At 39.1% G+C, this 24363-nt stretch overlaps 4 protein-coding genes across 7 annotated transcripts; 1 reads left to right on the top strand and 3 right to left on the bottom strand.

Annotated features, from left to right (window-relative positions):
* Positions 1-70: 70 nt before the first annotated feature.
* On the bottom strand, positions 71-4229 carry klhl23 (kelch-like family member 23). Its single transcript, XM_044131463.1, has 4 exons — positions 3771-4229; positions 2451-3677; positions 814-966; positions 71-732 (listed from the first exon to the last, which is right to left on the bottom strand). The coding sequence occupies exons 2-4, from the start codon at positions 3670-3672 to the stop codon at positions 419-421; spliced, it is 1689 nt and encodes a 562-aa protein (XP_043987398.1). The 5' UTR covers positions 3673-3677; positions 3771-4229; the 3' UTR covers positions 71-418.
* A 470-nt stretch (positions 4230-4699) lies between these two features.
* phgdh (phosphoglycerate dehydrogenase) lies at positions 4700-11065 on the bottom strand. Its single transcript, XM_044131458.1, has 12 exons — positions 10758-11065; positions 9548-9699; positions 9402-9467; positions 9279-9333; positions 9023-9121; positions 8801-8933; positions 8573-8721; positions 7933-8085; positions 7342-7480; positions 6954-7087; positions 6657-6873; positions 4700-5065 (listed from the first exon to the last, which is right to left on the bottom strand). Exons 1-12 carry the CDS (start codon positions 10893-10895, stop codon positions 4911-4913), a joined length of 1590 nt encoding a protein of 529 aa, XP_043987393.1. The 5' UTR covers positions 10896-11065; the 3' UTR covers positions 4700-4910.
* An 83-nt stretch (positions 11066-11148) lies between these two features.
* cfap210 (cilia and flagella associated protein 210) lies at positions 11149-17750 on the top strand. Of its 3 annotated transcripts, none has more exons than XM_044131456.1 (9): positions 11149-11266; positions 14446-14642; positions 14738-14911; positions 14994-15199; positions 15317-15473; positions 15555-15694; positions 16068-16260; positions 16333-16497; positions 16587-17750. In XM_044131456.1, the coding sequence occupies exons 2-9, from the start codon at positions 14532-14534 to the stop codon at positions 16938-16940; spliced, it is 1500 nt and encodes a 499-aa protein (XP_043987391.1). In that variant the 5' UTR covers positions 11149-11266; positions 14446-14531; the 3' UTR covers positions 16941-17750. The 3 variants fall into 3 exon arrangements, with proteins under 3 accessions (XP_043987391.1, XP_043987389.1, XP_043987390.1); XM_044131454.1 differs by adding an exon at positions 13060-13160 and having other exon boundaries at positions 15317-15694; XM_044131455.1 differs by lacking the exon at positions 11149-11266 and adding an exon at positions 12954-13160.
* Positions 17526-24317, bottom strand: ppig (peptidylprolyl isomerase G (cyclophilin G)). Of its 2 annotated transcripts, none has more exons than XM_044131451.1 (13): positions 23964-24317; positions 23353-23426; positions 22413-22487; positions 22209-22316; positions 21210-21254; positions 21033-21120; positions 20874-20903; positions 20652-20791; positions 20375-20549; positions 20095-20280; positions 19914-20004; positions 19557-19696; positions 17526-19165 (listed from the first exon to the last, which is right to left on the bottom strand). In XM_044131451.1, the coding sequence occupies exons 2-13, from the start codon at positions 23408-23410 to the stop codon at positions 18256-18258; spliced, it is 2046 nt and encodes a 681-aa protein (XP_043987386.1). In that variant the 5' UTR covers positions 23411-23426; positions 23964-24317; the 3' UTR covers positions 17526-18255. The 2 variants fall into 2 exon arrangements, with proteins under 2 accessions (XP_043987386.1, XP_043987387.1); XM_044131452.1 differs by having other exon boundaries at positions 24048-24297.
* Between the last annotated feature and the right edge of the window lie 46 nt (positions 24318-24363).

The following is a 24363-nucleotide window of genomic DNA, read 5'->3' as shown; positions in this document are numbered from 1 at the left end:
TGTGCATGGAGGGTGTTGTGTTAAGGAGAAATGCACTGAATGTTTATGGAAATCAACCATTCAAACAGAGTTTAGCAGTTAAAGAGAGTGAAGTAATTTATTTAGTTAAATTGCAGTGGAAGTGCAGTCCTGCAATTAAAAATGGATTTCTGTATAAACTATTAAAATACTTAAAAATTAATTAAAACCTTTCAACAATTGTTAAAAGACAACTACGATACTCATTTAGAGACCCCTGAGATTTTCATATATCACTTTGGCAAATGTACTCTGAACAGCTTAACAGATCATATGGTCATCCACAGACTTCTTCAAACTCTAGTGAATGCTGTGAATAGACAATTCCATCTATTTTGTAAAAAAAAAAAAAAAGAAAAGTTACATAAAAATGTCCAGAACAATATATTCATGTAGTCAGTCAATGGACGCTATGAACACATACACAACCATGTGACCTGGCGGGGCTGGGCAGGGTCGCTACTATCTCCCACGAGTCCAACTCAGGGTCATATTTCTCAATGCTCTGTAAGTATGTTCCCTTTGAGTAGGAGTACCCCCCTGTTACATAAATACACCCACTTATCACCACAGCCCCACACTCCATCCTCCTCTCTTTCATCACTGATATGGGCCGCCATTCGTCGCTCTCTGTGTCGTAGCAATCCACAACGGTCGTCTGTCCACCGACCAAATACAACTTGTTGTGGAGAGACACAGAACAAAGACCGTACTCTGGAAACAGAAGGTCCAAACACAAGTAATCAGCTCTAATCAAATTAATGCTCCTTTTCTGTCCCCTTTGATTACCCTTACCTGGATGTGGACTAAGTGTTACGATGCTCCATTCATTGATGTCTGGTCTGTAGACTTGGACTTTCTCATAGGTGCAGCTTCCTCTGTACCCATAATGGCCTCCAGTCACGTAGATTTTTTCTCCCATTACACATGCAGTGGCATTTCCTACACCTTGAAAAGAAAACAGGGATTATCAGGATCACCTGATCTCATGTCTGTGTAACATAGTTAATGTTGTAGTAGAGAATTCCACTTGTCATTACTCCCAAGTTTGGGTTAATGTGTAACGGGCGAAACAGCACCCCCTTCTGGTGGTTGGTATCGTTAAATGTAGTGGACACAGACAGCTCGTTGCCAGTTCATGAGAAATGGGCGCGAGGTAGGTTCACTGACTTAACGCTCTAGTGAAATGTTATGTTAGCTTGATGCTAACAAAATGCTATTCTTTGTAAGGTGCTGTACCCGCGGTGATTATCCTGATCCCTGATCAGTTCCTATCCTGTTCCACACAGAGAGATAAACAGCATTCCATCTCATCCTGTCTCCTGGCTCATTATTAACACAACGCAGACCCGATTGAAGTACCCGATCACAATTAGTGAGGTTACATCTGCTTAAAAAGCTGTTGACTGAAGTTTGTGTTCATTGATTTTTCTGGATGGATCAGTGTTGGTTTTTCTCTAAAAGATTCTGAGGTAAACATGAGGGTTTGTGAGTGTTAGATGTCCAGCTGTAAGTTTACGTTGTCATTACCGTATTTATACCGCTTGAACTTTATCACATGTTGTCACATTGCAACCATAAACTTCAATGTTTGTTATGGAGATTTTATGAAATAGACCAACGCAAAACATTACTTAATTGCAAAGAGGAAGGAAAATGAAACATTATTTTCAAAGTTTTTATCGACAAACATCAGAAAGGTTATGTGTGATTTGTAGAAAGGCCCTCTTACTCTGATACCCCAAAATAAATTCCAGGGCAAAGTACTGCTTTAGGATGTCAAACAAATGGGATAACAGGTTTCACCTGTGTGTAATTTCATTTTAGTAAAACTGCCGTTGTTATGGGACAGTTTGTTGGAGAACAGTAATCAACAGAGAGCATCATGAAGATGAAGGAACATACAAGTAAGGTCAGGGATAAATTTAGGAAGTTTAAAGCCGAGCTAAACAATATTGCAACCTTTCTATAGTCTTAACATGTAAGTGAACGTCACATAGCTGCAAAGAAATGTACAGTACAGACCAAAAGTTTGGACACACCTTCCAATTGAATTCAATTAGAAGGTGTGTCCAAACTTTTGGTCTGTACTGTATATTTTACCTAAACTGAAAGGCTGGGCAAGGACTGAGTGTCCAGTTTACAGTTTTGCCATAATCTATGTAGGGGGTAGGTCAGACATGCAGATGAACACCTTCAGACATGAGGATTATGTGCTTTGGTCATCATTCAAAGCACAATGTGTGGCAGAAAACTAACACTGCACATCAACTACAACTAGTGTGACACATGGGAATAATTGGAAGCTGCCCATAGAAGATATTACAGGTTTACCTTCCAGCAGGAAGACAATGCAGAACAAACAGTACATGTGTCCAGACATAAATGTAGTTGAGAATATTTCAATTTTTCTTCTCATTAAATGGTTGTACCTTGGATCATTTTGGCCACTGGAAACCATCTCTTTTTCAAAGGATCATAAAATTCAGTCTCTTGCTCTGGGGCTCCTCCTCTGTAGCCTCCGATGGTGTAAACACAGCCATGTAGAGCCACTGAGCAGTGGTAGTACCTGGCAGTAATCATGGGACAACTCTCTGTCCATTCATCATAGTCACAGTTATAAACTGAAACAGTGTCCAGGGCTTCAACAGTGTTAGTCCTGTATCCACCAGTCACATAGATGTTTGCGCCAAGCAGACTGACACTGTAGCTCTCTCTTCCAGGGTCAGGCATGTCTTTCCCCTGCACCCACGTATTGCTGACAGGATCCCAGATGTGCACTTCACACAGAGGGTGCCAGTAGTATCCTCCAATGATGTACATACTGGGGGAAATTTTTCTGCTCGGAGGGATCTCCTTGCCATTTGACCTCATCGCCTGAACAATCATGGATTTTAACTTCCCATCATTTTTTGTTAGATATTGCCTGTGCACCTCCAAGGAAGTTTTGAAGTAAATGTCATCCAGACTCAGGTGGATAGAGTGGAGCAGGTCTGACACGCAGTGAACCCGACTATCCAAGTCATGGGACGCCCACCTGACCACACCATCTACCAGCGCCTCATCTCCCTGCACAGTGAGGCTCTGATCCGCCAGAACAGACCTGATCTTCTCATGGTCCAACTCCAGGAACTCTTCCTGCTCCATGAGCTCCGAGAACCTGCTCAGCATCACTCTGCGGGCCTCCCTCTGCAGCCGGGGGCACTGATGGAGCTCAGCAAATGTGTGCATGCCCAGGCAGTTGTCCACCTCTAGGAGGCGGATGAGGAACTCCTCGCAGGCCTGCTTGACCCTGCTGAACTGCAGGAGGTCCGCAGCCTCTAGCAGGCTCTGCACGTTGCTCTCGGTGACGCGCACCCGGGCCGTGTAGACGTAGTCCAGCAGGGAGCCCAGGACAGCGCAGTCCACGCCGCTCAGCTTGATAACGCTGTCGGATCTCTCCCTCATGTCGGCAGTGAACATGACTTTGAAATAGGAGCTGCGGGCCGCCAGCAGCGCTCTGTGGCAGTGGAACACCTGATCGGACTCGCCACACTGCAGGGTCACGTCGGTGAACAGGCCGCGGATGTAGAAATGCCTGAGAGCCTCCAGGAGCTCCGCAGGATGCTCCCCGTCACAGAAGTCATATGTGTAGATCTCGCTTTTATTAGACATTATATCTAGAGAAAAATGGGGAAAAAAACGCAATAAAACATGGCAAGCAATTTAATGCAACATTTCTCATGCTTAAAATAGAGTGAACGTGTGTGTACCTTATATATTTCCATGGATGTTTGTTCCCCACCGACGCTCCTCTAAGCGATCCTCTTCAAAACACATGAACCTCAATTTAGCTCAGGACTGTCGTAGGCAGCTCGATCCTATTTTGGTATTTGTGTGCAGCAGCAGCAGTAGGGAGAGCCACCCCCTCCTCCTCCTTTCTGCGCTCTAGTGTCCAGGTCCTTGACAAAGCCAGTCCAGCACACAGAGGAATCACCCTGAGCCGTTATTTTCCTCTCAGAGCCTAAATATAACCCCGGGCCGCGGTCTCGTGACGCGCTCACGGACGGCGCATTAGCAGCAACCACGCAGACGGAGATCCACGGACAGAATACAAATCAGACAGAAATGAGCAGCGCCTTTTAAAACGACACCAGAGGAGCCGAGTGATCTGCGTGGCCCATTCATGATTTACCCCACCAAGTCTTCCCGTTGCCATGGTAATCTGAATGTGGTATTCCAGTGCGACGGAGGCTTTAACCAAATCCTGACGTGGATTAGCGGGACAATAATGCTCTGTATTCCCTGCAGGACAAATTTTCTCACAGGATTAGACAAAAATATTTATTTATCCTTTGGAGTTCAGTAAATTATGACCCAATATGCTTTAAAACAAGCATTATAGGCTCTGACAAGCCAAGTGCTGAAAATGTGGGAAGATTTTATTTATTTATTTTTACCAGTTTTATCTCTTAGACTGACTAACTATATATTCTGTAATTGTATTAAAACTGAATCTTGTGTAATATTTAACAGTAGTAACTGGACTAGAAAATAAATAGTGTTAGTTGTAATAGATTATAAACACCATTTCTTTTCTAAAAAGTTTTTTTTTTTAATATAGTGATTTAGTTTGGTTAAATTTAACTTTTCATCCTGGTGTGCAATAAACCCCATTTTAATGAGCAAATCATCAGAGTCAACACTTCATGCCAGACATTTTATTTAGATTTTACTTCAACAAATTCAATAAACACAAACACTGGAATGCTCTAAAAATGATTTTAAATGTGTGCAACTACTAAACAAGCCGTTAGCTGTAAACACAAACAAAGAAAGGTTATTTATATTCAGCTCTCTTGAGAAGGCCAGGGTTCTTCACAGACTAAATGTTATTCTGGGACAGTTTTTGTTTAAATACTGAGCTGTGCTACATTCTTAACCAGAGGTTTCAAGACGCTGAGATCTTGCAGGAGGGAGGACACCCCAACACAATACCACACATCCCCAGTGTGGTCCACAGGAGCGCTGAAAGACTCAATCTGCACTCCCTCCGAGGCCAACACTCCTAAACAGAACAATCGGAAAGAAAACGTGGGTGTGGATTTAAGGAACAAAGAACACTACAATTTAGAAATTTTAATTGCAATCTTCAATCCTAATTAAATGTGATAAGAACAGAGGGAGAGAAAACAGTTGGGAGTTTCATAGTGATTTTAACAACACTATGAAAACGTCTCTCATTTTGTAGTAAAGAAGTGCAATCCACACAGACTAATGCTGTGATTGCAGCCATTGGTGCATCCAAATGAATATTTATCCAATCACTTAGTTTATGTTAAATATTTTTGTTTAATTGATCATTTGTAGAAATCATTTTTCACTGTAACAAACATTCTTTTGTAAATAGAAGTCCCATTTTGTTGATCATGCTTGATTTGTGAAAGCAATAAAAGGGTAAAACATCCAAGTGTGTGAATACTTTTGATAGGCACTGCATTGCACAATGTAGTACTTATCTTATCAACTATATCCTTTCCTGTCAGAAGAGACAAGTTGGCCAATGTTAAGAGATTACTTTAAGTCTAAATCCTTTAGGGGTATGAATAATTTTGAGCTTAACAATCCTTGGTTTCAATGTTGTTTTTATTTTTAATGAACGGGCAGAAAAAGGTTCACATTTCTAAAAACGAGTCGATGTTTTGCTACAAAATATAATAAACATAAAATTGAATTTTTCGAAACTCCACAAAATTGATGCTCAGGTGGTATTCAGCAGCTGCTTGTTCCTAACCTGGCCATTTCCTAGTTTGCCCCCAACTGATCCACTTTTCCTAATTTTTAAGCATACGCATAGTATTCCTGATACTGTCAAAATGTGTGAAAGAGTAGAGTCCAAAGAAATGTTTGAAAAACCATCAAAAACCCAGGATCCAAAAATAATGGTGGTTTTCATTTTTTAGATCGTTCAACAGACAATGCAATAAAAGTAGGACAATGACTGATACATTTTCATTGAACTGAAACTTGTTTGGTTACATTTAAACTAATTTTAGACGGTTTTCACTGTGTAACCAAGCAAATTTATGTCTTTACTGCACATTTAATGATAAGAGTAATCCATAAAGCAACCTCTCTTCCAACACACAACTCTGCATAAGTAACCATGCTGGCTTTCAAGTGCAGCATTTTCTGCCTCACTAGGTGAATTTTGACTCAGTCATAGGCCTGTTGCGATAAACAATAAATCAGTTAATAGCATAATAAATGAAAGTTATCAACCTCATTTTAATTGATTGGCTTTATCGTTTCTTCCTGCCTTTATCTTTTTCTATTGATGACACTGGATGAAAAATGCGTCGTATGTTGTGTTTAGTTTTTATTCAAATGCATTTTTTGTTAACGGAGACTGAGAATTCATTTTAATTTAGTTTTTGTTTGTTTTTTTTATTTTGTTGATCAGTTCCAGTGTTAAATGTTCTTTTGAAAGTAAAGTGTATTTGTTTTTGGCAGAATATCTCTTGCATTATTATGTCATTACATCAAATTAAAATGGTCTTCAAACAATATTATCGTTTATCGCAATAATTTTCGAGAAAATTAATTGCTCAGGAAAATTTGTTATTGTGACAGGCCTACTCAGTCGTTTGTCTTCTTACCAGCCACAGAGGGCAGCAGCTGAGGGTCAGCAGAAGCCTGGAGAAACAGCAGATTTCCAGTCAGAGAGACGGGCTGCCTGAAGACGCTGCCGCTCAGCTCCAGCAGGACAGGAACGCCTCCTTGAACCGATCCCCTCGCTTTATAGCTGTGGCCGTCTGCCACAACCTCCACCTTACACAATCCTGCCTCCTCAGACGCACAGTGGCTCTGATTCACCTGAAAATACAAGTTACATGAATTAAAAAGTGTTTAAGTATTTGCCATGTGGGATTTATTATCATAAGTCAATTTCCTACCGCTATTCCACTCTCCTTGGCGAGGCTCTGGACGTTGATAAGATTAGCACTACATCCAGATTCATGATTCAAAAGTCCCACAAGTACAGCTGAGGTCAAATACCCCCCACAGGATTTCATGGAGTCCCCTGACCCTGATTTTCAGATAACAGTTTATAATGTTATGAGAACTTGAAAGCATGGAATGCCTTTCACGGCAGAAAGGTTTATTTATATATATATTCATAAATATGAGACAGTTATGTCTATGTATCAAACACTGTCTTGTTTCATGGTTAGACCACTAGAGGGAGGTAAAAGAAACTCATTTTGCAATTTTACTCATTCAGAAATTAGTTCTCCTTTAAAGATCATTGTGAAAACAGGTTAGACCAGTTAGTAATTTGACCTTGAGTGATGATGTGAGCATGACTGAACGGTTTCCTAGAGGCACTGCAGGAGTGAAGCACCGCTCCGACAGCTTCGCCGAGTCTGATCAGCTGCTGAGACTCCTGGGAGAACGCGCCGGCTAAAACCTGAGCATTTACCTGCACAAAAAGGACAAAAATTAACTAATTATTTTTTGTTTTATACTTGGATGTACTGCTACAGCATATAGGATCATTATAGTGAGATTTATCTCAAATTCAGGAGCATTTCCTGAAGGTTGTTTACCAGTTACATCTGGGTTCAAGTCTATAAAGGGGAAATGTGTCAATAGATACTCAGAAGTTAAATGTTTCACTTCTGGGTGTATTAGGATAGGAACTTTCACCCACCCAGAAAGGTAAAACGATTGTCCTAAATTCAACAAATGCATGAATATATTTGAATTTAACAGCTAAAGTTAAGAACCACAGTCTACCTTGCTTTTGTAGGCAAATACATTTTAGTTACTCCTGTGTTTAAACCTTAAGCTTTTTTCTTGTTTTACAAAGAATATGGATGCTTTAAAAAAATTAATTTAAATAAAAAACGATGTAGATGGAGTGGCACTTACTGCTCCGACCAGGTTCTTGCCGTTCACCATGTCCACAATCTGCAGGGCAATATCCTCGCCGCAGCGGGCCTGAGCCTCCTTGGTGCTGGCTCCAAGGTGAGGACAGCTGATGACATTAGGATGGTTCACCAGAGAACGGTTCTTAGGCGGCTCCTGCAGAACACAGAACAATAAGAACTAGATCAGAGTTTTCAGCTATATTTTAAACTACAGTGTATTAAAATGTTGACTTTCTGATACCAATTTTCACTTTATTAACAGAATACAATTGATTCTATTCTATCATTTCATTAATTAATGAGCCATTAATTCTTTATTTTAGGATCCAAGGTGATGCCATGTCATGGGCCTCATGTATGAAAAATGTACATAATGAAGCAAAATTGGTTTAAGGTTGTTTTTTTCCCAACAATTTTGAAGTTGGTGTATAAATTACATTTTTGAATTCTCTATAAATTATTGAAATTGTTTAATTGCCCAGGAGCTGCCATCCACGGATTGGGAACAATTAAAGTAGGAAATCATCAAAATCCAGTGACTAGCTAATTCCTCAAAGCGTCTCTAGTAAAATCAAAATTGCTTCAGAAACTACAGAGAAACTTTGTCAATTACAGAGAGATATAAGTGACTTAGATTTCACCTCAATAAAAACATCGAGTCCAGCTCCTCCACACTGTCCAGACTCCAAAGCTTTGAGAAGAGCCTCTTCATCAATGATGCCTCCTCTTGCACAGTTCACGACCTTCACTCCTTTCTTGCACTTTGCAAATGTTTCGTCATTGAGCAGACCTTAAAAATAGAACACAACATGGCATTAGTCTGCATATTGTTGTAGTATCTGTCATCCTATGAGGACAGTATAGCTCACCAACTGTGGAGGGCATCAGAGGAGTGTGGACAGTGATGTAGTCACACTGTGGCCAGAGCTGCTCCAGAGACATTTGCTCCACCCCCCAACTTGCCGACACCTCAGGCGGAGTGATCGGATCATAGCCGATCGTCTAGTGGGAAGAAAAGAAAACAGCCTTGTAATATTTGTATAAGTGTTATAATCCCACAAGTCTCCTCATGTTTGACTGTCTTGACTCACCCTCATGGCAAATGCTTGCATTCTTGTAGCAACCTCCTTTCCTATTCGTCCCAGCCCGACAATCCCGAGCACTTTGCCATACAGCTCTGCTCCCATGAACTGTAAAAGTGAAAACAAAGACCCTAAATATGAACAGAGCAGAACCAGCCATCACATTTGATTATTGACAACTGAATGAACAATGGAGCCAACCATGCAACATAAACTGCCATACGTGCCAAATCCAAACTTGTCCCAGATGGGAATTTCCACGTACCTTTTTGCGATCCCAGTTGCCTTGTTTCATCGACATCGCAGCTTGAGGCACATTTCTAGAGACCATAGAAATGATATTAGACGGATATACCAACGTCTGTTTATTTTTACAAAAACCTCTTGCCTTGAGAGGCTCATCAGCAGGGCACAGGTCAGCTCGGCGGCACTGATCGTGTTGCCACTTGGTGTGCTGGAAATAAAATAAAATGGACGGTGGGTTAAACTGTGTGGCACAGCGCACAGAATGTTTGCCTTAAGCTGCACACTTACTTCATGACAATAACGCCCTTTTTGGTGGCAGCATCAACATCCACATTGTCCACACCGGTCCCAGCTCTCCCAATAATTTTGAGATTATCAGCAGCATTTATAATGTCCGCTGTCACCTTGGTTGCAGATCTAACAACAAGGCCATCGTAGTCCTAAAGTGTACAACAAAGCACAGAGTTATGGCTGAATTTATGTTGGCAGTCCTATAAATAGACTAAATCATGCACATGGAGTTTCAAGCTAATACCAAAAAGGATGCATAATATATCAGCACTGTTGCCTATAATGAATTTAAAATATATATGTGAGGAACAAACTAGGCAAATAGGTGGCGCTCTGCTATTTAGGTACTTCAAAAGATTAGTTAAAACATTTCTTTTCCCCTTTCTTCAAGTAAATCAATTATTATTGCAGAACATTTATCAAACCAAAAATTCGAAAGTAATCTTTTACATTCAACTAAAGTATTGAGGGTGAATATTGCTTAAAAATTATTATCTGTGCAAGTTCATTTTTATTATGTCAATACAAAATGTTGTCACTGTAACCTGCAATTGTAAACAAAAAGCTACTTTTGGAACAGTAGTGTAATTAACTAAATTAAAATAATAAATTAAATTATCCCAAAAGAAAGCTTTAAAATAAATACTTTTTTAAAATCCATAAATAACAGTAAACATTACACCAATCAACCTGATAAATATTGATAGCAATAGAGGGGGTGTCCATAGCTAATACTTGACCCAAGGATCCAATAGATTATGTGTCCGGGTCTGAAGACTGCAGTGCATTCAAGTTTAAAGAGGAAAGTTCACTACTTGGGCATTCTTCCACTTAAAATTTTATTTTAACACTTGGAGTAAATGCCAATGCATGTTGTTCTCGACGTGGAACTGATAAGAAGTGCTACCCTGCAGCATGTGGGAGTGATGGGAACTCAGGGATGAGTTGCATCAGCTTCACAATGGGCGGAATTAAGCTGAAGCCACTTTGCACATTTCAATATGGTATTAAAAAAGCGTTTATCAGCGACACATTCCAGTTAATTATTAAAACAGATTATCTCCGCTTTGTTTGTTTTGTCTGTGAGTGTTTCCCCAAGAAAAGTGCAGCACGTTTTCAGCTGATGCAACTTTTCCTCCTCAAACAAGCAGCAGGTTTACGCTTCTTGAAACACCGAGCCAGGAAATTATACGATGGCAACACCAACCTTGATCTCTGCGATTAACTCCTCCATTTTCATATTCTGCTTTTCGGTGACACGGATGCCGTTTTCCTCCAAGATCGCCCTGCAGCGAGGGTCAACGCTTTCACTGATCAGCACAGTTTTGATGCAGATCGGAGCCATCTTTGGAGGGGGGTTTCTCTGCCTGCTGGTCGCCGAAGGGCCACCGGTGGATGTGGTAGTGAAATGATGGACACTGGGGGAAGTTCCTCTCCCTGATTATTGTTTGGAGTTCTGAATGGCTCTCACTGAATTCCCACGAACCCCTCTTTTTAACTTGGTCCCGCCTCTCGTGCATCTCCTGTTCTGACGTAATCGCACGTGCACACTGGAAACCAGTTCAGAAAAATGCTCCTCAAGAAACTTTACGCATTCGTGGTTGAAAGAGGAGTGTGCTTTCATTGCGAGGAGATTGCGTACAGGTTTAATTGAACTAAATTTCCATCAGATGAGTCACGTTTTATAAAACCGAAGCCATAAGGATTATACAAACAGTAAGTCTTCTAACAGAAAGATTGAAAAATATTTCAAAAATACAATTGCGCATACATGTAGCTAAAAAATTATTTCAGGTCTGAATTTTGCCCAACATTTCACACTCACTTTAATTAATGTTCCTCTAGACATTTTGTTTTTGTCTTACATGTTTAAAATTCTCAAATAATCTGACTCACTCTTTCATCTTTGAGGGTTGAAGAAATTAATACCTTGTTTGAAGTCATTGACTTTGAATAGGTCACTCAAAAATCTGTAATGGTTTGCAGAAAAATTCTATTTTAAACTTACTGGTGTGGATCGTGTTATAGTTTTACTTGAAAAAATTCATAAAATACATCTTGCCTTAACCTTCCAGCTCATTTGCATACCCAGAGCAGCTCATTAAAATCTCCAACAGTGTTACTTTAATAACAAGAGAGAATATTGAGAGACCCATTTATCGCATTTTTCATTGTTTACCTTAAAGGAACTGTGAGTGAGGTCACAGGAGTCTTAATTCAATAGATGATGTTCGTCACCTGACTCATTAGGCTGCACATGACATCTCCCTTATCCTTTTAGTGTTCTATACCCATCTGTCTCTGTTTGAACTGCAAGGTATTTCTGATAATGTTAGTCATCTGGTGTGAACTACCGTCTTTTTCTTGGTCAATAAACAGAGAAGAGCTGACTAGCACTTTGATAGGTAATGTCAATGAGGCTTTTGCGATAGTGGTAACATTTTCAACACAAAAAGCAGTTTTGTTGAAAGCTTTTCAATTTTCAACAAAACTGAAAAAACCTTACGTTTTCCAACATATTTTAATAGCCTATGTCATACACTCATTCACACTCAGAAATAATGCGCAAAACGCTGCAAGGAGACCACTGTAAAATCTCTTGAAAGATTATTATTGAATGACTGTTAACTTAAAGATAGCCACCATTCACAGTGCAGGGGCTTACACTCATAAAAGGCTTGAAAATATCTAATGCCTGCACATCTGTAAAAACTAACAAAAAAGAGTCCGCAGTAAAAACAGTCAGTAATCAAGTTGGAATAGTGAGAAGGCAAATACTTTTAATCAAAGATTCTTGAATAACACAAATTACAGCATTTGTTGCTAACACCACGCTGCCTAAATTGTAAGTCAGTGTTCACTCTATATTTGAAGTAAGTACAGCCAAGACATACACTCTATAATGGTGTGAAATATATACAATTGTATCCGCCACAATACAAATTTATTTCTGGGATTATTATTAGTAGTATTATCTATCAATATTAATAAAGTCTGTGTCAAGCTTTCAAACCAAAACTTATTTGGTTTGACTGATTTGGATTTGATATCAGTGGAAATGGCCAGTAAACGAATTGAGATGACCTCCTTTAGCTCTATAGTGCTCCCTATAAACAAAAAGGAAATTGTTTACCATGTAGTTCAAAACAAACTATGCAAAAAATTATCAAAAATTTTGCTTAAATATTTATTTTAAAAGAATAACATGTAAATTATGTGAACGTTTTAATTACTTCAGTGTTTAATTCTAAAACGTACGGCGTTTTTAGCCGTCACACTTCTGCGGACTGTGATTGGTTCTTCGGTTGCCTAGATACAGTTCAACAGAAGCCGTGTCGAAGCGTCATTTGAATATTAAATTTCACCGTGAACAGCTTTTGATTGGTTGTTTAGGTTGGTACGATCTTTGCGATAGGTTGTTAGTAAGGATATAACTGAATTTATACCCGTTCGGCGATGCTCTTTAGTGTTGGTTATTTGTAACGCGAAAGTAATCCTTAACATTTCAGTTTGGCTTTTAGGATTTAACGGAACTTAAACCGACTACAGCAACTAGATATGGCGTCAATGGCTCCGTGCGATGGGAGTCGGAGACCATTCAATAAAAGCGGTGAGAATTAAATAAAATGTCCACGGTTTTTGCAAGTTTAAGTAGTGTCGAGCTGTTATATGGTGAAATATTATGACTCAATAGACATTATGTAACCCAAATCTAACGAGCTATTTCTTATTTTTGTTGCAATTATTTTTCTCTGCAAAGGGAAACCGAAAATCTTCTATTTTTAATGAACTCCTGATTTGTTATTCTGTAAATGTTTACATTGTTATAAGACTTCTAAAAGGTACATTAGAACAGTTTATTTATTTACTAATTTGTTTGCAAAAGTAATTGCATCTATTTTCTACTGTGCCTTTGAACAATACTAACCTTTCAGTTTTTTGCACATTACATCACAAATTTCAATGCATTTGGTTTGGATTTTACATAGCAGACAAAGAAACAGAATTATCGTTTTGATGACTTTTTACAAGTCAAATTTTGCATTTCTATTCACCGTCTTTTAACCAGACACCCTTACACACTGTACTGTATCTCAGTGTAAATACAGCTGTTTTGTGATGGTTTCAGAGGGTTTTTGGAGTACTTTTGTATGTTAATTTTATCATGAAGCACAAAGCAATAGTCCATACTTAAAGCCTCTCACTTTGTCACCATTCATCTGAAAATGCAAAGAGTATGATGAAACCTAAACAAATAAACCTGGCAAGGAGAGCATTAATCAGACAAGCAGCAAAGCTTTCCAATAGTAGTCACTGGTCAAAGTGCATGGAAAAATCTATAGACTAAATTACAGGTGAGTCCTGCAAGAAACCTTGTTAGAGACGGGAAAAGACCTGAGACTGTTGGAAGGTGTCATTGTCCACCTTCCAGCAGGACAATGACACTGAAACCACGACTGCACATATAATCAACATCAATAGAAAATACATCCAATAATATGTTCACAGCATTCTGTGAGCTTTGAATGGCATTTGGTTTCTTCAAACTTTGCAGTAAATCACATAAAATGTCAATAGAAAACATCAAAGTTTTTGGTTGCAGTGTTACAACATGTGAAAAGTTTCAAGGGGCTTTTACTGTATTCTGCCTGATGCGTTGTGCTTTTATATTTGCAGCCCTTTGTCTAGTACATTAGTACATTCTGGGTCAATTTGCCCCTTGCAGTAAAGGGTTTAGAAAAGCAAACAAAGAGGTTACCATAGCAAAGTACCCACTATCCATGATCTGACTTAAAACAATTTTGCAGTAAAAGACAAAAAAAAAGAAAATTACTAATACGATGTTAGATATTGGGTCTGTTTTTCTTGTTTTTATGTCATTATTTTTCAACCAGGAAAGATAGACAAAGTATTCCAGCCTCCAGATCTCAGACAAATCACCATCCTAAGCCAAACTGGCTGGCACAAGATTCAAGATGAAATGAACGGGGTCGATAAAGAAAAGGAGCGTCTTAGAGAGGCAGCCAAACGCAGGGAAGCCCTGCACCTGCAGTCAAAGGAAATTGTTAAGCTGTGGCCTGATACTATTGCTGTAAGTCTGAGTGTAAAATCTGACATGGGTAGTGCTGCTTCTTAAAGATCTAAACATGAAATGTGAACTAACTGTACATCTACATTTGTTTTCAGGGTCAAAGGCAAAAAAAGCTGGAGGCTAAGAAGATCCGAGAGGAGACGGAGGAGGAAAAGAGGAAAGAAATGGCTGCAGAGGAAGCCAGATACAAGGAAGAAGAGCAAAAAGAGGCCTTGACAAAAGCCAGAACTCAGCTGTATTATCAAAACGACCGGGTGAAAGGATTAAACGTCAGTACAAGCATTACAATTCAGCGCCGAGGATATTACATCTAATTAGATCTGTGACAAATCAATGTTGCTACCTCCACAGCGCGCCCTCCTGCACACAGAGGTGCTGAAAGAGAGGGAGGCTCAAACAGAGCTCAAGGAAAGGATGAAAAGTGCCACTAAAGACATGGATAAAAAGTTCCTGGAAATAATGACAGCCAGAAACAGTGAAGCCCTGAGGAAAGAGCAGGAAAAGGCTGTGCAAAAGAAGCTTGAGAGACAGACAGTAGCAGAAGACCTGAAAAACCAGTAAGGCCAAATCCATCCCTGCAGCCTCATCGCTTCACCTCATGTTTAGTTGGACTTCTTAGTAATGCTGAAAAAATCAAATAAAAAATCTAAATCAGAAACATTTATCTTTTTTAGGATAAAGGCCAACGAGTTTGCGCGGGAGCAACAGAAGCTGGAAATCAAGAAGGACGGCGAGGAAATCCAGCAACTTCAGGAGCGTTATCAGTGGGAGCAAAGAATGGAGTCCGAGCGGCAAGCAAACCAGAAGAGGAACCTCATGAACGCTCACCTGGTCAATCATAAAAGACGAGATTGTACATTCTTTGCATCCAGATTTTACAGTCTCTTTATTTGTGCTTTTTGTGTCCCTCAGGATCATCTCAATAATAGAGCACTAAGAAAAGAGCAAGAGGCGCAAAAGCAGAAGGCTGAAGAAGAGCAGATGAAACTCTTTCTTTCAGCCAAGGAACAAATGACAAAGCTACGGAAACAAAGAGAGAAAGAGTTATTTAGGTCTTGCAAAACATTAAATACAGAATTTATTTATTAGTGAAATGTTTATATTTTTTGCTATTCAATTTAAACACTTGAACCCACGTATTCATCGCAGAGAGTGATCCATTTCAAGTCTATTTATATTAACTTAAGTGATTTTGCAGCCAATGACAACATATGACCAGTAATACATAATAGCCATCAGATGGGCTACATAATCATGTGGAAGACTGCTGACTTGAGTAGTTGTGCAGTAGAAAATTACTGATACCAAAAATCCTAGATACGAGTGCATCTGGTGGAAAGATGCACTCGTACTATGTCATTTGCTAAGATCGCTCATTCAAGTTGCTCATTTGAGTCTTTTTTTTTTTCTTCTTCTTTTCTCCAGTGAAGTTCAGCAGCAAAGAGAGAGGATTTTGAACAAGCTGACAGACACGCAGCAGGAGCAGGCTACAAACGAGGAGCAGAGGATCGCTAAAGCTCTGGCTGAGTGGGATGCAAGACAGGCGCAACTGCAGCAGAAGGAGGAACGGAAGAAGTCCGAGATGTTGAAGTCGATAGCTGCACACAGGGAGCTTTTGGTAATGCAGCATCATTCGTAATACTTGACACAATGGTTGCAACAAATTTCTAAATACAAATTGTTTTATCAGAGAAATGAAAAGGAGCACTTGGATAAAATTGCAGAGCAGGAAACCCGAGATGCTCTGCAGGCAAAGAGAGATGCCGACAAAGTATATGCCAAGCAGCAACAACTGAAGGCTGAGAAAATGAGAGAAGAACAAAGAAAATTGCATGACTTCAATGTTGCACAGATGGTAATAGCTGAAAAACGCCACCACTATCTGCTTAAGCGTTTATGATTATTGGTATCTGAACGTGAAACTTGGTTCTCTCCTCAACGCAGGCAGAAAGAAGCGCCAGACTTCAGCAGATGAAAGACGAGGAACGAGAGTTCGAAGCAAAGAACATGAAGCTCAGCGCTGAAGAAGAACTCAAGTTTCAGCAGTACTCACAGCACATCATCAAGGCAGCAGCAGAGGCCAAGAGAAACTTGATTCCACTTTACAAAGCCACGAGAGAAGGAGTGGGAGGAGGGCACGGCCCCGTTTTCAGCGGAGTTAGGCCCAGCTATCTCGTCCAGGACAGCTCTGGAGCTCAGATGCCCAGATACGTGTCCATCACCACAGAAAGCATCAGAAAACTTAACGAGGCTGGAGACATTCACGAGGCAAAGAAGAGACTGGGCTTCACCTGGTGAATTTTTTTAAGACTTTGTCACTTTAAAACTAGGGCTGCAACTATTATTTTAGTGATCAATTATGTTATTATTCTATAATCAGATAAAGTGTGTTGATTTGCAATTATCCATCACAGATCAAACGTCAGTACAGCACAGCTCACTTCTTTTAGGGAACAGATTTGCTACATTGTATAGCAGAATACTGTGTGGTCTCAAACTGAGCTGTTTTCAAACGGAAATCTGGAAAGGTTTTAGGCAAAAAGTCTTTTCCATTTCCTAATATGGAAAATATTTGTTTCAGTAGATTTTATCCTTTGTATCAGTATTTGAATATTGTATCCATTTCTCCAACAAACTTAATTTGTCCCATTTCTTTGTTCAATATTTAAACCCTGACATTCTTGGAATATCTGCAGTAATTTCAAGGTGAACTTTTACATTTATAGTTTAAAAATGGACAAAACCTACAGGATTTATATAATACGTTGACCAGGAAAAGCTAAGAACCTAAAATAGCCACTATTAAGCAGGTCAACATTGAGCAGATAAGCAGTTTTTTTCTCCATGTATAAAAGTCATCAGCAAGACAGAGTCTCAGCCAGGTGACATCTTCAAGTTTAGGTTTTTATTAATGTCATTTTGATTTGAAGTAATGTTTTGGACTCTTACAGTATATAAAAACAAAGAAACCACGCTTTATAATTTAATCAGCACTCCCACATTTTCTTCCAAGAAAGAAATTGTACATTTGTTTTTCATTCTAAATAAAGATGACAGAATTACAGTAAAAGTTTGGCAGAGTAAAAAAACCACAAAAAAAAAACCCAAGTATCTCTACTAAGTAAAGCAAACAGGGATGAGCATGCAAGATAATCTTTTCCAGGTCTTTTGCTTAGTAAAAATGGAAAAAAGGTTGCAGTAAAATATTGTTTTTAACTAAACAAACTGACAGCAAGGTTTCTGCAGAACTAAAATAAAATGAATCAAATCTGTAAAACAAACAACCATGTGAGCTGTTGTGGTCATGTGAGATTAAAATATTATTGGGTACTTGCTTCTTATGTTCACATTAAATGTCAGTTCCAGATCATTGTGATTCTGCCAGCCTTACAGGTTCCTCTAACCAGCTCCATGATTAAAACGCTCTTTCAGGTCCAGCTAGCGTTCGCACGAAGCAGCAGTTTGTAGTTACACATTTGAGAAGGTGTTATGTTAGTTTCTTCCTCTTTTTTATGATGTCTGCTCTGTAGTTTATATAAACTGGAGATCTGAACAAAGGACTAATTATGTTTATCTGCAGATGAAACTAGCTTGTTAATTAAAAGCAAAGTGATCAGTCGCTGTCGGAGCTGGAACTAGAGCTTGACCGACTTTTCTTGCGATCTTTTCTATCTTTGCCTTTTGTACTATCCGGGCTTCTCTTGTCTCCGGATTTCTTTCTCTTTGTAGAATCGGGACTTTTTCGACTCTTCCTTTTTTCTGCTCTATCACTGTCGGAGCTGCTGCTGCTACTGCTGCTGCTACGTCGCCTTCTCCGGTTGGTAGAGTCCCTGCTTCTGTCATTTCTTTGAGAAGATCGGTCTCTGCTGCGGTCTCTCCTACGGCTTCTGCTTCTTGAGCGCCTGCCTCTGTCTCTGTCTCTGGTCTTACTCCGGTCTCGACTTCTGGACCGCCTGTCCTTCTCCCTGGATGTTCCTCTTCTCCGTCTCTCTCTCTCCTTACTCCTGCTTCTTTTTCTGGCCCTTTCCTTATCTGTTTTTTCATCTTTACCTTTGTCTCTGTTTCTGCTGCTGGATCTTTCCTTGCTTGCTGATTTTGCCTTTGTTTTCTCCTGATCCTTTGCTTTACCCTCTTCTTTATGCTCCGTCTCAGATTCCTTGCCTTTAATTTTATCTTTACTCTGATCTGCCTCAGAGTCTTTTTCTTTTTTATGTCCTTCTTTGCTCCTTGAGCGCCCTCTTCTGTCACTACTTTTATGCTTACTGGCCTTCTCTCTGCTTTTTGACCTTCTACTCTTTTCTCTGCTTCCACTGCGACTGCGAGACTTTTCTTTTTTCTTTGCTTTGTGCTTGCTGTGATGCTCATCCTTCTCTGCAGTACCGCCCTCTTTGCTTTTAGACCTGTGAGACCGAGTTTTCTTTTCCTTTTTGCCCTCAGCCGTGTGTTCATCTTTTGTGCTGGATGTTCTTCTCTCTCGTTTTGGAGTGTTAGTTTCTTCATCCTTAGCATCCATCAAGTCACTTCTGTAATAAATGAATAGAAAACAATAAGTAAAGTAATGGACAACGACTCTCAGGTACAAATTTGATATATTTTAGAAGGATTTCTGAATAATATTGTCTATTTCTGAATGGTCTGAAAATATTAAATAACCAAGATGATCTTAGCTCATCAATATTGTTAATTTTATGTATGAAGGGCCAAAATTAGATTGTACACGTTAAACAAACAAAACATATCTCTAGTTTGTTTCAATTCATAAAATACATACCTTTTAATGATTAAATCTTTTATTAAAATTGGAATTCAGTATGTTAACAGCACATATAGCTGTCCCTGCCACCTTGCTCCACCCACACCCTGAACACGGTCTCTTTCTGAAACTCCACCTGTACATAAAGTGAACATTCTTACTTGTCCCCCTTAATCCATCGCTCTCTGGTGACTGCCCTCATCCTCTGACGCTGCATCTCCTGACGCCAGTGTGGAGGAGTTTCACTACGCCGATATCGATCTCTAGATCTTGAACGAGAACGTGATGGAGTTCGGTACCTCTGTTGGAAGAAATAAAATAAAGACTTTTTTTTTTTTTTTTTTTTTTTACCTGGAACTGCATATGAGCCAAGTATATCCAATTTAAACGCTAAAAGAAATAATACAAAAGGTGCAAGGAAACCTGAATAATGATGCATTACATTTAAAATCAAAGTAATGATTTTACAGAAAGCAGAAATATTTTAGCTGAGCTCTTCGCATCTTTTGGTCACTTACCCTTGGTCCCCTCCCTTTTATCTTCCTTCCTGATCGAGTGGTAACCTGAAATCGCCTCTGATATGGTGACTGAGAATTATATAAGCCAGTGCTGCAAATAAAAGAAAAACATGATGGTCAAGCAAACACAGTAACATTACTTCAGGTTTTCCTTTCTTGCAACAGCTTATGAGACACTAACTTCTGTCTGGATCTGTCCTCTTTATTCCTTGGATCCCTTTCATCCTCCTTGTTTGGCTTCTCGGCTGGTGGAGGACTTCTCCTCATGAGGAACCGGTTCTCTGGGATGGGAGGGATTTCTTCAGGCCGTACAGTGGAAGTCACCTCGTCTTCTTGTTCTTTCTCTTCAGCAGTTTCCTCAACAGACCTATAAGAAGAAAAACTCTGTTTTAGAGGTTGCTTTTTTTAATAAACATTAAAATAAACATTAAAGACAGAAGTCATGCAAAAATAGGATATACTTTTTATTTTCCTTCTTCTTTTGCTTCTTTTTTAGTTTTTTCTCCTTCTTTCGCTTCTTAGATTCTTTTTCAGATTCTTCTGAACCCGAGGAAGAATCCGAGGAGTTTTCAGAATCAGATGAGCCACCGCTGGAGCTGGACGAGGCTTTCTCTCTCTTTTTATCTGCTTTCTTTCCTTTGAAAGAAAACAACAAGAGAAAAAAAAAATAAAATCATCAAAATCACTTTTAGGACGTTTATACCAGTTTTTTATGAAAACCCTGAGATCCCAACAAACCTTTGGATTTTGGTATGAGCTCTCCGCAGTTCAGAATTTTCACTTCAGCGTACGGCCGGCTGTTAGGGTCCGTTTTCTGGTTCTCCATCGTTTGAACGACTTCTTGGCCAGAAATGATATGACCAAAAACCACATGGACACTAAAAACAGACGAGCTAAATCAAATTTTATGTCGATAACACAATCAATTTGTGCTTAGAAATAAAATCAGGTGCTTCTTACCCATCCAAATGAGGTGCAGGTTTTGTTGTTCTTAAGGGTCAGAGCCGGTCAGTGAAGAGAAACGCCAATAAATATGTAAACTTGTTTGGTAAGTACTACCAAAAAATAAAACTGACATTATTTATAAAACAATAAATAAATAAATAAAAATCTACTTACATGAAAAACTGTGACCCATTTGTATCTTTGCCCCTATTGGCCATAGACAGCAGATAATCTTTGTTGTGTTTAACAGCAAAGCTTTCGTCTAGAGGGGAAAGGAGAGAATTGTTCGGCCATCTTGAAGCCAACACTGCGTTTGATAACATCTGACAGCTCTGATGGTGGCTTCTTTACCTTCAAAAAAGCCTCCATAGATGGATTCCCCTCCTCTTCCATTTCCTGTAGCAAAGAAAAATAAAGTACAATCAGATGCTAGTTGATTATAATTTATTAGAAAATATGTTTCTCATGTGTTCTGAAATAAAGAATGGCATTTTGCCACTTATTTTACCCTGGACATTTCTTCTCTGAGACCATTTATGAATACCAATGTTCAGCGAAATAAGCAACATTTTTAACTCAAAAACCCTTCTTGCTGCTAAATCCTTGACAAAGTAGACATGTGAGCTCAATAATAAATAATGCGTTTATTTACGTTAAATGTGCTAAAATCTATACAATTATTTAACCAATCGACTGTTAAAGTCCCATTCCTAGATGTTATTTATTGTCCTGTAGAGAACAGAGAAAAAATATTTCCACAACCAATTACATTTCTCCATACTTTTCCAGACCAAGAGTATGTGTAAATAAATTGCATCAGGTAGTCGGATGTGCTCATCTTCTCTATCTACATCTAATGATTATTGAAGGGCAATATAGTATAGACTTCATAATCTGCACTCTTTTGGTTGAATGTAGTTTTTATTTCCACTTTGACTTTATGTTGCTATTTGCACTTGTCATTCAAGTGCATTTTTTGTTAATGGAGACAGAGTCAATTTTATTTTTGGTTGTTTTGTTTATTTAGTTTACTAGTTCCAGTGTTTGAAAATAAAGTGCGTCTGTTATTGGCATGATATCGCTTGTATTATGATGCCATTAACATTACATCAGTTTAAAATGGTCTTCAAACAATATTATCGTTTATTGCAATAATTTCTGAGATAATTAATTGCTCAGCAAAATTTGTTATTGTGACAGGCCTAGAGACATTTGTTTACATAATTAAGATCAAGTGGAGAAGTGTAGTGACAGGAAGAAAACTATCAGTATTGTGTCTATGTTGACATTATACACGAAGCTCAAACCATTCTGCACCAAGTATTTCCTTCACAGCCTTTTATATTTCACCTTCGCTGAAGTCTCCTCCTTGAATCATGAAGTCTTTCACAATGCGATGGAAAAGGCATCCTTTGTAGTGCAGGGGCTTCTGAGTTCCTTTGCCTATGCCTTTCTCGCCTAAATAAAATAACAGTCCATCATCATAACTGATCTGTAACATAAAGATGATCAATTCGTGGGGGGAAAAAAAAGGAATGTGGAGAAGTCCTTCACCTGTGCAGAGGCATCGAAAGTTTTCACAGGTTTTGGGGCAGATGTCTGAAAATAACTCCACCACAATTCTACCAACTGTGAAGAGGAATCAATAAGTTAGAAGTGAGTCAGGATTAAGTACCCAGCTTTCACTGTGTTTGGGAGACATATTTAATAAATATAGTTTAGACCAATTGTAAAGTTTTAATAACTTGAAGTTTTAAATATTGAAAAAAAATCAGACTTTTCTCCCAGTCAATCCACTGACAACAACCATGTTTTAGACTCATTAAACACAAAGCCTAATAAACTGTAAGTGGAAAAGTAAAGTTACAAGGAGCAGAAGTAAAAGTAAAGGACTTCTGATAAGTCAACAGTCCAGAGCACCAGAGTGTGTAAAATAGGTGAAGAACTGTTTGCAAGCAGGTTGGAATGGGCAATGAAATGTGCTTGGGAGTGATGAAATGGTATCAGCAAGAATGAAAGGAAAGTTGTACAAGACAGCAGAAAGACCAATGATGATGTATGGTTTAGAAACAGAGCCGATGGGGAAAAGACAGAAGGCTGAACTGGAGGTTGCAGAGTTGAAGATCTTGAGGTTGTATTTGGTAGTGACAAGGATTGGCAGAATCAGAGATGAGTACATCAGAGAGACAGCAACCTTCAGATGTTTTGGAGACAAAGTCAACAATTAGATTGGCAAAAGGATGCAGACTTTGGATACAGGAGGCAGGTGGGTGAGAGGAAGACCAAAGAGAAGATTAAGAAGACATGAGGTTAGTTGTAGTGCGGGTGGAGGATGGAGAGTATAGGAGTGAATGGAGAAGGGGTTAGCCAAAAGAGAAGAAGAAAAAGCTCGAAGATGTATCTTTCCACGTAAAAGGACAATCTTGTAATCCCATCACCTACTGTTGATAAAAACAAACAAATAAACAAAAAAAACCTTCTACATTCCTCTCACCTAGAACATTACTGATCCCGACGTCAAAGAAACAGCGAGGGCGTACTTTGATCCCCATAGTTTCTCCCAAACACCTGCAGTTGAACCAAACAAATGAAATTACAGGATGAGCTTAAATTTACCTCGGAGCTCTTTATGTCAAACATGGAGCGAACGCACGCCAATTCCTTAAAATTTAGCAAATAAAAAAACAAACCAATTGACTGTTGAAAGCCTACGCTGTAGCAACATATGGTTTAAGATATAATTGTTTGAGCAATTTGAAACTGAATTGTTTCTACGTCTCTTTACTACTAGCCGTTAGCTTTAGCAGCGGCTCGCGTATTTAGAAATGTTAGCAGTTTCGTGGATACTTGAATAGAGAGATTGAATATTCCATAAATTTCTGTTTATCTACTGGTTAGGACTGCGTAGTGGATAAGAGAGTCACACTGACACACTATCTCCCATGTAGGCCCAGTTGTTAGCATTAGCCAAAAAAAAACCTCGCCTACTGTCTGCAGCAGCCATACACGCACACAGAAGAGGTTTGACAATTTCATGGGATCTTTTCGGTTACACTACTTCAGAAAAACAGATTAAAAGACGCAGATAATGTAACAATACTTAACCTGAAAAAACAAGAATTTCAGTCTATATAGCAAAAGATTCTTAAAAGCGACGAAAAGCGTATTTTCATTCAGAGTTGAGCTCACTGTTTTCTAAAGATGGCGCGGCAGGAACGTCAACTGGTGTCTGCCTAGAGTGGCAAGCCAGTGAAGGCTCGGGGAAATTTTATGCCCTGAAATATGCCTAACAGGAAAAATATTCCCAAAGAATCAAAACCACTCTCTCAAAATAAAGGGTATAAACCTTCTAAAAACATCACACTGTCTGACTTATATGGTTACGACCACGAGGCAAGAGATACGAAAGTAACTTAATTAAGAATTTGAACAATGGTTACCACCAGGCACAACCGGTTGTGCCTGAAAACTAAATATTAGGGAGAAAAAAAAACCCACTTGTGCA

The sequence above is a fragment of the Gambusia affinis genome, linkage group LG11 (genome assembly GCF_019740435.1).
Source record: "Gambusia affinis linkage group LG11, SWU_Gaff_1.0, whole genome shotgun sequence".
Taxonomy (NCBI): domain Eukaryota; kingdom Metazoa; phylum Chordata; class Actinopteri; order Cyprinodontiformes; family Poeciliidae; genus Gambusia; species Gambusia affinis.
Note: the sequence above shows the minus strand (reverse complement) of the source record. Positions and strands in the feature narration are given on the sequence as shown.

Bases quoted from the DNA above. Each gene is read 5' to 3' on its own strand.
- klhl23 (XM_044131463.1), bottom strand. From the start codon at position 3,672: ATGTCTAATAAAAGCGAGATCTACACATATGACTTCTGTGACGGGGAG. The intron at 967-2,450 runs GTACAACCATTT...TTTCTTTTCAAG, and splicing joins AGTGGCCAAAATGATCCAAG to GTGTAGGAAATGCCACTGCA. The intron at 733-813 runs GTAAGGGTAATC...TTCTGTTTCCAG, and splicing joins AACACTTAGTCCACATCCAG to AGTACGGTCTTTGTTCTGTG.
- phgdh (XM_044131458.1), bottom strand. From the start codon at position 10,895: ATGGCTCCGATCTGCATCAAAACTGTGCTGATCAGTGAAAGCGTTGAC. The intron at 9,334-9,401 runs GCAAGAGGTTTT...TATGGTCTCTAG, and splicing joins CTGCTGATGAGCCTCTCAAG to AAATGTGCCTCAAGCTGCGA. The intron at 6,874-6,953 runs GTAGGAAATTGA...TTGTATTTTCAG, and splicing joins CCAAGGAGAGTGGAATAGCG to GTGAATCAGAGCCACTGTGC.
- cfap210 (XM_044131454.1), top strand. From the start codon at position 13,109: ATGGCGTCAATGGCTCCGTGCGATGGGAGTCGGAGACCATTCAATAAA. The intron at 15,200-15,316 runs GTAAGGCCAAAT...TATCTTTTTTAG, and splicing joins GCAGAAGACCTGAAAAACCA to GATAAAGGCCAACGAGTTTG. The intron at 16,498-16,586 runs GTAATAGCTGAA...TCCTCAACGCAG, and splicing joins ACTTCAATGTTGCACAGATG to GCAGAAAGAAGCGCCAGACT.
- ppig (XM_044131451.1), bottom strand. From the start codon at position 23,410: ATGGGGATCAAAGTACGCCCTCGCTGTTTCTTTGACGTCGGGATCAGT. The intron at 22,317-22,412 runs GTGAAGGACTTC...TATTTTATTTAG, and splicing joins CTTTCGATGCCTCTGCACAG to GCGAGAAAGGCATAGGCAAA. The intron at 20,904-21,032 runs GTAAGTAGATTT...CTGACCCTTAAG, and splicing joins AATGGGTCACAGTTTTTCAT to AACAACAAAACCTGCACCTC.